Source organism: Jaculus jaculus, chromosome 2 (assembly GCF_020740685.1).
Source record: "Jaculus jaculus isolate mJacJac1 chromosome 2, mJacJac1.mat.Y.cur, whole genome shotgun sequence".
Classification (NCBI taxonomy): Eukaryota; Metazoa; Chordata; class Mammalia; order Rodentia; family Dipodidae; genus Jaculus; species Jaculus jaculus.
Window position 1 is genome coordinate 128161175 of NC_059103.1, and position 13459 is coordinate 128174633.

Genomic DNA, 13459 nt, shown 5'->3' on the forward strand with positions numbered 1-13459 from the left:
TCAGCCTTCATTCAAAACCTATAAAAGGTTCTAATCTCTCTCTATATATATAGGCTTCCCCTTTTCTTGGAACCCTGTTCATGCCCCCTTGGCCTGAGCTCTGTCTTCCTTCCTTCTCTTAAGTTCAATATAATTTAGTAAAATCTTTAAAATTTACCATTTTGTCTGTGGACTTCAATTCATTAAATTAATAAGGCAAGATTCTGTAGGCCACTGACTCTGAGAGTTTTGCATGACTATTGAATTTTCAGGACCCTAGCCCCTGAGTTATTGACCACTAAAGCTGTGAAAGATGCCATCACTCTCAAAACACACTCCAAAATTCTCACAATTGCCATATCAAGGTGACAGTTCATCATGGTGACTTCAAAGCTTGAGATAGCTGGTCACATTCAGCAATGAGGAAACAGAGATGAAGGCTGCTGCTCAGCTAGCTCTCTCCTTTTTGTATATATGGTCAGCCCATGGAATGGTGCTCCCACAGTTAAGGTGGGTCTTCCCACCTTAATTAACCTAATTAAGATAATCCCTCACAGACATACCCAGAACCTAACATAATCTACATAATTCCTCACAAGTGATTCTATGTCCTGTCAATTTGATATCAACTATCACAATGAGGAAGAATAGGAGCAAGGCAGTTTGTGTGTGTGTGTGTGTGTGTGTGTGTGTGTAGTCAGTCTGTGGAGAACATGAACATGGGTGTCACCTTGCCTGCCCTTCCAGGACTAGAATCCACATCTGATCCAGTCTTATCCAAGATGGCTGCAAGCAATTCTTCATGAACAGTACTTCCTGCTTTTTCCTCAGTTTAGCATACCTGTTGGCTGGCCCCTCCCGATTCAACCTCTTGAGTACATCAACCCATCAGGTCTCTATATTATACAACTGATAGTGATGAAGTGGCTCATCATGGTTGGGTGTTTGGTCCACAAAAAGGAAACTAACCATTTATGTAAATTCTCTTGGTCTCCCTTCTTTCTCTGGACCCATCAGGGCACAAGTATGAAAGTCTCTCAGTCTTGTCTCCCCCTTTCCAGCCAAATTTGGAAGAGGGGTAAGATTTCTTTTTGTCCATGCACTTTCCCTCCTTGTTTGGGGGTGTTTTCCTGATTATCTACAAACATGATCTTTCTTCATTCTCTTGGCTCCTAACTGTCTTGGTCCTTGCTTTAGTAAGCTCTCCCCTTCCCAGACAAGCTGGTAAGGGGAAGATTTCTTTTTGTTTGTGTTTTCCTGTCTTGTTTTAAAGTACTTTACTATTATTTAGTCTTCTCTGACCCTAATTATGAGGAGGATCTTGTGACTTGAACTCTGATGTTTGCTTTCCATATGTGCTGTGTGTGTGTGTCCATACTCTTCTCTATGTAAGGAATAGTTTCTCCATCCCCCATCCCCATTCCCAGCCTGGCTAGGAAGACACAGATCCTAACTCTCACTAAAACCTTGTAATACATAATTTACCCTTCTTGGATTCCATGTTTCCAAATCTTTGTTAACTTGGATAGAAATCACAAAGTTTGGTTCCATGGATCTGGAATATCCTTTATATTTATGGAAATTAATCTCTCTCTGTACCCAAACTCCCATATCAACAATATTTAGTTTTAAACTTCAACAAGGTAGTGCTTTGCTGACAAAAATATATTTCAAACATCTGTTTTCAGGAATACATCTGTGTCATCACCTGAATTCATTTCTAGTCCAAGGTCTACTGGAAGCATTTCTGCTTTAAGACTCAGTTAAAATGGCATTGGCTCTATGGAGGCATTTCTTGTCAAAGGAGAGCCATGGCCCTTTGAAAGACAGAAAGTCATATTAAAGAGAGTAGCAGGGGTTGGTGAGATTGCTTAGTGATTAAGGCACTTGCCTGCTAAGCCTAAGAACCCAGGTTTTATTCCCAGTGTCCACATAAGCCAGATGCACAAAGTGGCACATACATCTGGAGTTCATTTTCAGTGGTTAGAGGCCCTGGTGCCCCCATTCTCTCTGCCTCTTTCTCTTAACCCTTAATTAAATAAAATAATAAAATAGTATCAAGACAACAAATGCAAGGCTCTACACCAGGTACTGCCTCTTACTATAGGGTGAATTTAGTCATTATCATTTGTTTTTTTCAAGTATAACATCAATGTGTACTAGGAAAGGGATAGATGAGATTACACATGAAATATATAGAAGGGCACTCTTCTCAAGCTGGGTCTAGAAATGAAACTAAGCTAAAATGGATGAACAGTAAAACAACAACAACAAAAAAAAACATACAAATTGTATTAAGTAAAATTTTAAATGTTCATAGGTGGGCTGGAGAGATGGCTTAGCGGTTAAGCGCTTGCCTGTTTTGCAGAGGCTGGAAGCCCTGGCGCGCCCATTCTCTCTCTCTCCCTCTATCTGTCTTTCTCTCTGTGTCTGTCGCTGTCAAATAAATAAATAAAAATTAAAAAAAAAAAAAGTTCATAGGTATCCTCACAGGAATCCAAAAACATACATGGCTGGGTTTACATACTAATGACAATCATGGAATTATAGCTAAGATATGGGTTAATTTTAAAAGGTCTTTTACCAACCCTTCTCAGCCTCACTCCTCTTTCTGGTAAAATTTCTTCTTGGAATTGAAAAGGTATCTTTGGCATATGAGATCTGTTTATTGTTTTCAAGAAGAAAAAGGAAGATCAGTGATCTTGCAGCAGGTACTTTTTGCATTTTGAAAGTTTATTTATTTTATCTATTTATTTGAGAGAGGGAGGATGCATGAGAGAGTGAGTATGAGCACCCTAGGGCCTTCTGCCACTGCAAAACAATTCCAGATACATGTGGCATTTTGTGCATCTGGCTTTACATGAGTATTTGGGAATCAAAATCCAAGAACTCTGGTTTTGCAAACAAGTACGTTTAACCACCTAGCCTTGCATTTTTAATTTGAGCTCAAAATCAGCAGTACACCAAAGCATCACATTTGTGCTGGCATGCGCTCAACCCCAGCACTTAGAATGGTGCACACAGCAGGTAATAACATAATACTCCTTCTCCACACTTCACATTTCCTGCAGAACTCTCATTTAAAATTGTGCTTTAATATTGTTGACGCAAAAGACAAAGCTCTCACCTCAAAGGGGATAAGGGATAGTTTATTCTGAAGCCCATATGATTGACCACAGCTCAGGGACACAGATGTAGGTTACCCAAAATTAAATGTTCCAATGTGTTCACAATTTCATGAAGGTTTTAAAGTTACAGAACAAAAGAAAGTCATTGAAGGGTTAATAGTTTTCCCTGAAAGCCAGAGGGAACTAAAGAGTTAATAACTATCCCTAAGATTAGAAGGTCATAAAGAAGCATCCTTGACAGGCCCAACTCCGAAAACCTACCATAACTCAGAAAACCTTGAAAAAGCTTATTCTGAACAAAGACGCAAATAACTACAGTTCCTTGTCTACTTCCCTCGGACCTGCAGCTTGTCCAGTCTATTGTTCTTAGCATGGTATATGCTTGAACCCCAGCCTAGCTCAGTGCTTCATCCTTCATCCCACAAGAAGTCTGCTGCCCCTTGCTGTTTCTCTCAATAAATGATCTGTAGAGATCAGGCCCAGTGTTCTCTTTGGCTTTTCTCTTACATTTGGTGCCATGACTTGGATCAGAGCCCTCCAGGGCCTTTGGGCTGCAAGCTCTCTCTTCTCTCTCCTCTTCTCTGCCTCCTTGCCAATGTTTCACTCCCTCAGGAGCACTGAAACTTACTATGTTCACTACTCTGAACTAAACAGCTGCCTGTGGCCTAAAACCTTCAGCCTTTCCAGCTTGATACCTGGGGGTTTCTTCCTTGTTGTCTTCTTTTCACCTTCTCCCCCCTGGACTTTTTGAACTCCAGATAAGAGGCCATTTGCTGTGTGATCAGCTACATACACACCCTCATTTATCGCCTTCAAGACAAGGAAATCACTCTTGGTCTGCAGTGGAGGCACCCCATCTCAGACCACAGAAACTCCAAAGTTTCTCACTTTTCAGTCCATGGATGATGAGAGGCTCCAGGAGCCCCCCCCCCCCCACCACCACCACCACACACATATCACTCCACTGGACACCCCAAACATTATAAGTGTTGGGACTATCCCTACTAACCCTTGGGATTAGTTTGCCCTCCCTAAGCCTGAAAGATGTCCCTGGTGGTGAGATAGGCCACTCTAATCCTTTACCTCCAAAATGGTTTCTGAATTATCCATTCCAAAAAAAAACCCCACTCCATTGACTTGTCTAAAAATTAACTTAAAAAAAAACTCATATAATCTGAGCTCCAGCCTACCACATTACTCCAACTCTGTATTCAAATTTGGCCACAATATTCTGTAAACAATGACCAACACTTGTCTAAATTTGGTACTTTATATAAGAACATTCTCATGGGTCTTGATAACTTTCTACAGTGATAGGACAAATGGTTCAAGACACTCCTAAAACTCTATCTCTCACACATAGTTCTGCCAGCTGTCCATGACTTACCAGGGTCTCTCCTCACAAAAAACTGAGCCATCCCACTAAATCAAATATAAACCTTGCCTAAAAATAAATAAAGAATTAAAACTCTTATCTTTACTGGGCTTCTTTAACTTCTTCTCATTGCTAAATTAAAATCACAATATAGCTTCTAGGGTTTTTTTTTGTTTGTTTGTTTGTTTTTGGCCTTTCTTTTCCCTTTTCCCCTTCTTTTAAAGCCACCAAAAAAAAAAAAACAAAAAAAAAAAACTAATAACAAAAAACATAGTACACAGAACACAAAACATAACCTTAAAAAAAACACCTTCCACACAACTAGATAAAATCAATAGAAACAAACACCAAAAATATATGAAAAATCCTACAGCCCCAGGCTCTTTATATATGACAAATGATCACAAAAACAAAATGTCAACTTTAATTCAAACCACTGACTATTGCCCTGTTAAGATTAAATCCTTACCAATTTTAAACATAACTAAAATTTTTAAAAAATTTCTCTATATATTTTACATTGTCATGTTTAATGTTGGCCAACAATTCATGTCATATGTTCTATATTTCATGTAATCTATGCTTATGTATGACTAAATTCATGATATTAATTGCTCTAATACTTATGTACATTATATTTTAAGATGATATTAACTTATTAGAATCAGGTTTACAATAGAATTCTCACTTGAAATTCTAAAGTTTTCTGCTAAAATATTTGCAGATTTCCAATAATAAAATGTTTAATTTCAAGAGGCTAAACTACTTGTTTTTCTGTCAGTTGACAAGATTAATCAATTAAATAATGTTTCTCTTAATTGTCCTATAAAAATGGTTAAAGATTTTTTAAAAAGTTAAGATTGTTAAAAAATACTATAAAATTTTCAATAATAGACATACTAAACATTATTCAGAGATATTTTTTCAGAAAGATATTTAAATGGTCAATACAAATACAAAAAATAATGATATAAGCAATAAGATTAATAAGCAAAAGATGATCTTCAGACAAAACTAAAAAAATAACAGAACATTAGACAGCCTACATACTCCTAATTACAACTTCCTTCCATAGTCTTTAATAGTTCACAAAAACTGTTAACTAACAAAAAAAAAATCAAAAAAAGCTCTATTAAAAAAACTAAATCTTAAAGTAAAAGTTCACTTATTAATGTTTATTGCCCAAAATAAAATCTCATATTAAACCATTGACATTTGAAAACTAACTCCTATCTTTACTTAAGCTAAAAATATTGATTATTCAACAATGCTTTCTCTTTAAAAATAAATTTATTAAAAGTTATATTAAAATTGATCTGTTTTAATGCAACAAAATCCACATTCTGCTCTTTTATATATCATCAAAAATAAATAATTATCTCATTTCTGGTATCTCAAGTTCATTATACATAAATAAAGTAACTCTAAAACATATTCTCTACCTCAGGGTACAGCCCCAAGCTCAAACAATGATGTTCATCTAAAATAAATGATTTCAAACTCTACAGCCCAGCTTCCAACCTTCCCAGGGTAATTAGTGCTCACATATGTAACTAAACTAATCAAAGATGTTACCAAATACAAATGCCAAAACTTGATGCTGTTTTACTTGACATGTTCTCCCTGTACTTATAGCTCTTAGATACTTAAAGAATAAGATGTGTCTACCTTCTAAAATGCTGTTTCTCTGTATTTATCTTGCCTTGTTTACATAGTTCAAATCTTCTCTATTATAAGGTGATAAATTTATTTATAATGTCATACTTCATATTATGGAAAAAGCAAGTTAAAGGCCTCTGGCCCAAAGTTATGTCTTGCACTGTAATAAAATTTTATACTAATTATATCCCATACTACATAGTCTTTAGTATTGACACCCTAGTTTTTGTAGTGTTTCAAGGCCAGAGTTTGTATTACAGCTTCTGGCTAGTACTACAATTATCTTGTGTTTGTTCTTCAGCTACAGATATCTCTCTACTAATTAACCATTTTTTCCAGGCTTTGGAAGAGATTACCCTAGACTCAGATTAATGCAAAAATAGACTGATTCTCCACTCTGTCTCTGGGGCTGATTCTGTAAGCCTTAGTTTCCCATATCAATATCAAGATTAACAAGATCACTGGGTGTGGTGGCACACACCTTTAATCCCAGCACTCAGGAGGCAGAGGTAGGAGGATTGCTGAGAGTTTGAGGCCACCCTGAGACTACACAGGTCAGGTCAGCCTGAGCTAGAGTGAGACCCTACCTCAAAAAACCAAAAATAATAATAACAATAATAATTTGGGCTAGAGAAATGGCTTAGTAGTTAAAGCACTTTCCTGCAAAGCCAAAGGACCATGGATCAATTCCCCAGGACCCACATAAACCAGATGCACAGAGTGGCACATGCACCTGGAGTTCATTTGCAGTGGCTAGAGGCCCTGGCATGCCCATTCTCTCTCTCTCTCTCTCTCTCTCTCTCTCTCTCTTTCTCTCTCAAATAAATAAATAAAAATAGAAAATATTTTAAAATAATTTCATTATGTTTATAAAATAAACAATTAATAATAACAAATTATCAGGACTAATAAAACTTTTGGCCTTTCAGTCTAACATACTTTCATTAGTCCTCCAAAAGATAAAACATTTTTTTATCTTTGCACCAAATAAGTAAAGACTACAAACCTTCTATAAAAACTTACACAAAAAAAACTTTAAACCTCAACTTCAAAATTAGTTAAACTCTTAATCTCTATCATGTTTCAAGTATTGCTTCAACACTAATCTCTTATACTTCCTACCTTACCTAAAACATCTTTATATTTCCATAAATTCCAATTAACTTCCCATCCAAGTTACCAACTCCTTCCTTACCTACTATATTATTATATTATCTATATTATATTATATTATATTATATTATCTATATTATTATTATTTTCCAACCTTAAATGTAATGTTCATGTCACCTATAAATGTCATGTCACATACAAAAGAATTCATGAATGGCGTGGTGGCACATGCCTTTAATCCCAGCAGGAGGCAGAGGTAGGAAGACCACCATGAACTCGAGGCCACCCTGAGACTACATAGTGAATTCCATGATCTAGGTGTTTGTTTTCTAATGGCTCTGATAACTATCACTCTCCTAAAGAGCCACTTCCTTGTCTGTTTATGATGTCAACATGAGATTGTTACCTGCTATGTACACAAACTACAAAATGAAGTTTGGCAAATGGGAAACTAAATGCTGAAACTCCCAAAAGCCACACCTGGGGATGGAAAGATAGCTTAGTGGTTAAAGCACTTACCTGAGAAGCCTAAGGTCCCACATAAACCAGATGCATAAGGTGGTGCATGCATCTGGAGTTGGTGTGCAGTGGCTAGAGGCCCTGGCACACCCATTCTCTCTCTCTCTCTCTCTCTCTCTCTCTCTCTCTCTCTCTCTCTCTCTCTCTCTCTCTCTCTGTGTGTGTGTGTGTCTCTAATACATAAATAATTTTTTTTTAAAGCCACACTTGTATGACTAAGACTTCAATGATGGACTACAATGGTTGTGGAGAAGTAAATGTTACCAATCCAGATCCAATAATATTTTTGGCAGTATTAGCCTTTTTAATGGCCAATAATATTATTTCTCTGCATGTGATCTAACATCTCTCTGTGACCAACTAAATTATCTATTTCTATAAGTTAAAAAAATGTCACAGCTCTACTACTTTCAAGTTAAACCTATCCTATCTCTGACATGTACTTTATTCTCCTGATTATGATAATATTCACCGTTTCTTTTGGTCCTTGCATACTCAGATGCCTCACTGAATTCTTCCAAGACAAAATACATTCCTTCCCTTCACAGCAAGTCACTGAATTCTTTTTGGCCACTGAATATCAGCCTCTGGACATCCAACCTCCACAGGACTACACGGGAAACCCAAAGAAATCTTATGACCCCAGCAGGAAGTAGTCCAAGAGTTTGTCACCCCTGTTCCAGCCCACACAGTCCACCCCTAAGTGCCCCACTCATTCCCATTTCTCCCCAATTTTTTTTTATCCTTCCAGAGTCCAGACTGAAGTGTTAATAGCTTTTCCAGAAGACTAGAAAGTCATAAAGGAGCCGCCTTGACAGGCGTGACAACTCCCCTGATTGATAAACCTCCCTTAACTCAGAAAACCTTGATAAAGCTTATTCTGAATGAGGATAAAAATAACTAAAGTTCTTATCTTCTTCCCTTGGTCCTGCAGCTGGTCCAGTTTTGTTCTTAGGATCCTCCTTATAAGCTTAAATCTCAGCCTAGCTAGGCACCTCAGCCTTCATCAGGCAGGAAGGCTGCTGCCCCTCACTGTTTCTCTTAATAAAACAATCTGTCTGTAGAGATCAAGTCTGGTATTCTCTCTCTTTTTTTTTCTTACACTTTCCTTATAGTCATAAATCAAGGCACTTTTCAAATACATTGGCTGACCATCAGTTAGGTGGGTTATAACAAAGTGGGGAAATCTCCACCATAGGTCTCAGATGATATCTGCTGACATTCTTAGCCCTTGGGTTGGTGGAAGCTGGGGTCTGTTCTTGCATTCCAAAATGATTACACCTGATCAACTGATAGTCATCAGGATGTTAGTTCAGACACAGAGGTGGGCAATAAATGGCTATTAAGGGGCTAAAGGTAGCCCAAGGTAATGTGGCTCTGAATTGCAACATTCCATTTCTCTGTGATAACAGGTCCATTCAGCCTTGCTGGAAGTAGGTGCAGCAGACACAGCTGTTTTCTGGGAAATTTAGTTCATAACATCTATTTACATTTTGCTCTTACCTGTAAGGAAAGTATAAGAGAAAAGCAAAAGAGAACATCAGATTTGATATCTACAGACAAGATTATTTTATTTAGAGAAAAGAGCAAGGGGCCTCAGCTTTCCTGCAGGATGAATGCTGAAGCACTGAGCCAAGCTGAGGTATATGCTTATAAGGAGGATCCTAAGAAAAACAGACTGGACCAGGTGCAGTTGATAAGAAAATTGTAGCTCTTTGTGTCCCTGTTCAGAATAGGCTTCTTCAGAATAGCCAGGAATGTCTAAGGGAGGATACTCAGATGGTCTCTGGTCCTTCAAGGCCATCTAGTCTAAGGGGAGCACATTAATCAGGGAAAGGTGCCATGTCAAATGACTCTTGTTCCTTTTATGCTCATGAGCTTTAGAGATAGTTATTAACTCTTTAGCTCCCCTTAGTTTTCAAGGAAGACTCTGGAAGTATAGAAGAAACTGAGGAGAACTAGGGGTGAGTAGGACATTTTGAGGAGGACTGCATGGGCTGGAAGAGAGGTGGCAAACTCTTATACTGCTTCCTGCTGGGGAGGGGAGAGAGCAGTAGATCTCTTGGGGGTTACCCACACAGTTCCGTGGAAGTTCATGGGCTGATATTCAGTGATGAAGAATTCAGTGACTCGCTGTGAAGTCATGTATTTTGCCCAGGAGGAATTTAGTGAGGCACCTGAATTGCAAGGATCAAAAAGAGAGGGGGAATATTATCACAATCAGGGGAATAAAGTACATGTCAGAGATAGGATAGGTTTAACTTGAAGGGAGTAGAGCTGTGAGATTTAACTTATAGCAATAGGTATTTTAGTTGGTTACAGAGAGATGGCAGGACCCATGTAGAAAAATAATATTATCGGTCACTAAAAAGACTATTTCAGCCCAAAATATTATTGGCTCTGGATTGGTAACATTTACCTCTGCACAATCATTGTAGTCTATCATTGAAGTCTTAGTCACAAAGGTGTGGATTCTGGGAGTTGCAGTTTTTAGTTTTCCATTTGCCAAACTGTATCTTGCAGTTTGTGTACATAGTAGACTATTATCCCACAACAATCTTATGAACAGGCAAGGAGGCAGCTCTTCAGGAGAGTGACAATTATTAGAGCCATTAGGAAAGAAATGCTAGATCATGTCAAATCTATTAGCCACTATGATCTGGTTATTTGTGTCATGAGTTATCTTGCATGCAACATGACATTTACAGGTGACATGGACAGTATATTTAAGGTAAATAATAATAATAATATAGGAGATGGGTAAAGAAGGAATTGTTAACTTGGGAGGTTAATTGGAACTTGTGGAAATATAAAGCTTTGGTTTAAGTAAGGTAGGAAGTATAAGAGACTAGTATTGAAAGCAACATTTGAAATATCTTAAATTATTTTAAATTTAGATATAATAGAGATTAAGAAAATAACTAATTTTGAAATTAAGGTTTAAAGGTCTGTGTGTGTGTGTGTGTGTGTGTGTGTGTGTGTGTGTGTGTGTGTGTTAAGTCTTTAATTTAGACTGTTTTATTTAGAGAAAACATCAAGGAGCGAGCCTCAGCTTTCCTGCAGGATGAAGACTGAAGCAATGGGCCAGGCTGGGGTATAAGCTTATAAGGAGGATCCTAAGAAAAACATACTGGTCCAGGTGCAGTTGATAAGAAAATTACAGCTGCTGGCGTCCTTGTTCAGAATAGCCAGGAATGTCTAAAGGAGGATACTCAGATGGTTTCTGGTCCTTCAAGGCCATCTAGTCTAAGGGGAGTACATTAATCAGGGAAAGACGCCAAGTCAAATGTCTCTATTGTTCTTTTATTGCCCCGAAAGCTTTAGGGATAGTTATTAACTCTTTAGTTCCTTTTAGTTTTCAGGGAAGTCTATTAACCACTCACCCCTCAAGATTGAAGAGTTTTAAATGACTCCAACCATTTCTTTTTGCCTTTGCCTTGCTAGGGCATATGATTTCATAGGAGAAAAGTTTCAAATCAATCCCAGGAGAGAAAAGATGGTTTAAGGGTCTCAAAACTAACTGAGCAGTGGAATAATGTTGTAGACAATCCCTGATAAGGGAAGAAGAGAAATCTGACCAACACTTGAAAGTTGAAAATGTAATTCATCAGATCAAACATCCAGGGGACGTTTACATGCTTGATTTAGTCGAATACGCAGGTCTACGCAGTGATCTAGGGCAGACTACCGCGCCTTCCAGTGTACTGCAGCGTGAAAGGCGGGCTTAAGCAGAGAAATTCTCAGGACCCCACTTCCTTTATGGAAAAAAAAGACGCGACAGGTGGACCGGAACGCAAAGAGCCTGGGCGCGGAGTCCGATGGGAAGGGAAGGCGTAAGCACCCACAGCGTGGCGCCTCCACCGCGTCCCGTGGGGGGGGGATCACTTAAGGCTCCGCCCCGTCCCGCAGTTGCTAAGCAACCAGCCCCGGAAATCGCGGGCAGCGGGTCTGCGGCGCTAGCTGCGAGCTGCTGGAAGATGGCGGAGGGCGGCGGCGCGGAGCCGGAGGAGCCCGAGAGGCGATCTTCCCGGCCGCGGCCCCCGAGCGCGCGGGAGTTACAGGTGCAGCGGGCCTCCGAGACGGACGGGAGCGGGCGCGGGCGCGCGCGGGCAGGTGGGCGGCGGCCGGTGCCGCTTTGACCCGGGCCGAGCCTTTCCTGCCCCCCCCTGACGGAAAGAGTCGACGGCCGGCCGGGGAGGTGGGAGAGCTCGGGCGCTGTGCCGGAGCCTCCCTGGGGCGGGCGGCGGCGGCACCTTGTTTACCTTCTTTGCGGAAGCAAGCGGCTGGCTGCGGGTTTCGAGTGGTTGTGGTGCCCGCTGGGTGGTTCCCGCTTGATGCAGCCTTCAGAAGGCTTCTGGAGAAAGATGTAGCACTGCCTGCACCAGAAAGTGTCAGTTTGTTCTGCTGTCGGGCGATCTTTCTGACTTGGTGAGGTTAAACACACAAATAGTTCCTTTTTATCAAGATTTTGGTTTGAATTCAGATGGAATGAGCAATACATCCTACAGCCATACATCCTAGTTTTAAAAGTGGTATATAGGGCTGGAGGGATGGCTTAGCGGTTAAGGCGTTTGCCTGCAAAGCCAAAGAACCTAGGCTCGATTCCCCAGAACCCTCGTTAGCCAGATACACAAGGGGGCGCATGCATCTGGAGTTCTTTGCAGTGGCTGGAGGCCCTGGCATGCCCATGCTCATTCTCTCTCCCTCCCTGCCCCCCCTCTATCAAATGAATAAATAAATAAGATAAAATAAAAATGGTGGTACATGGCAGGGAAACAAAAAAGTTCGTAATGTTTAAGATACTGGTATTAGTTTTCTAAACACAAGCGCACCAAATCCAGTTTTATCAGGTAGTAACACCACTTTGGTCATTTTAGCCATTGTTCTATATCCTTATGAGATCATTTATAAAATTCAACGAGTAAACATCATTAAGGAGATATAGTTTAAAAAAAGAATGAGACTGAATCCACCAACCTTTGCAAAGTATGCTGCATCTTGATTTTTTTGAACATACATTGACCATCTACCAGGGTACTTTATTGCTAAAGCTCTGGAAATGCAGAAATAAATAGGACATCAAATCCATAAGTGGTGCTGAATCCTGATGAAAGCTATTAAAATTTGTAGAAACCGATAGATTAGAAAGAAGTTCGTGGTGTAGACTCAACTGGCCAAACTCAACTGGAAGTTATAATCGAATTAATTGAGCCCTGGTTATTTTCAGGTGACCCAAAAATCACTGAAATAGTTAACCTATAACCTTCTGAGTGGTTAACTGATCAAGCTATAGCTAGTTAAGATGTTTTTTCTGTCTCCTTCCAATAATTGCACTCATTTCATTGCTGGTTGGAATTCTCCAAGCCTACTCTGGTTCTGGGAGCTGCCCAAATCGAGAAATAGGTTTTGACTTTGTAAACCAAACTACAATTGTATAGTAAACTATACTATATTTGATTGGCTTAGAGCTAATGCTAGCTATGAGAATACTTACGTTTCCACCACAAAAATAGAACATGAGATTTTAATATTCTGTTGACTTTATGGTAGGTAGGTCAATGGGAAGATCACTAATTTACTGATTAAATTATATACTATAAGTATCAATAAATTTTCCTAGAAACTTGAAAATAATGATGTATCAAGAAATGATATGTATATCAAACGTTTAAATGAATTGGGTGTT

General features: G+C 39.2%; 1 protein-coding gene across 2 annotated transcripts in view; it reads left to right on the plus strand.

Moving 5' to 3' along the window:
* Window positions 1–11699: 11699 nt before the first annotated feature.
* Ubxn2b (UBX domain protein 2B) overlaps window positions 11700–13459 on the plus strand; it is a 46952-nt gene continuing 45192 nt past the window's right edge. For both annotated transcript variants that reach the window (XM_045144209.1, XM_004653340.2), the window contains exon 1: window positions 11700–11834. In XM_045144209.1, the coding sequence (XP_045000144.1) occupies window positions 11751–11834 (84 nt within the window). In that variant the 5' untranslated portion in view covers window positions 11700–11750. The remainder of the gene's footprint in view (window positions 11835–13459) is intronic.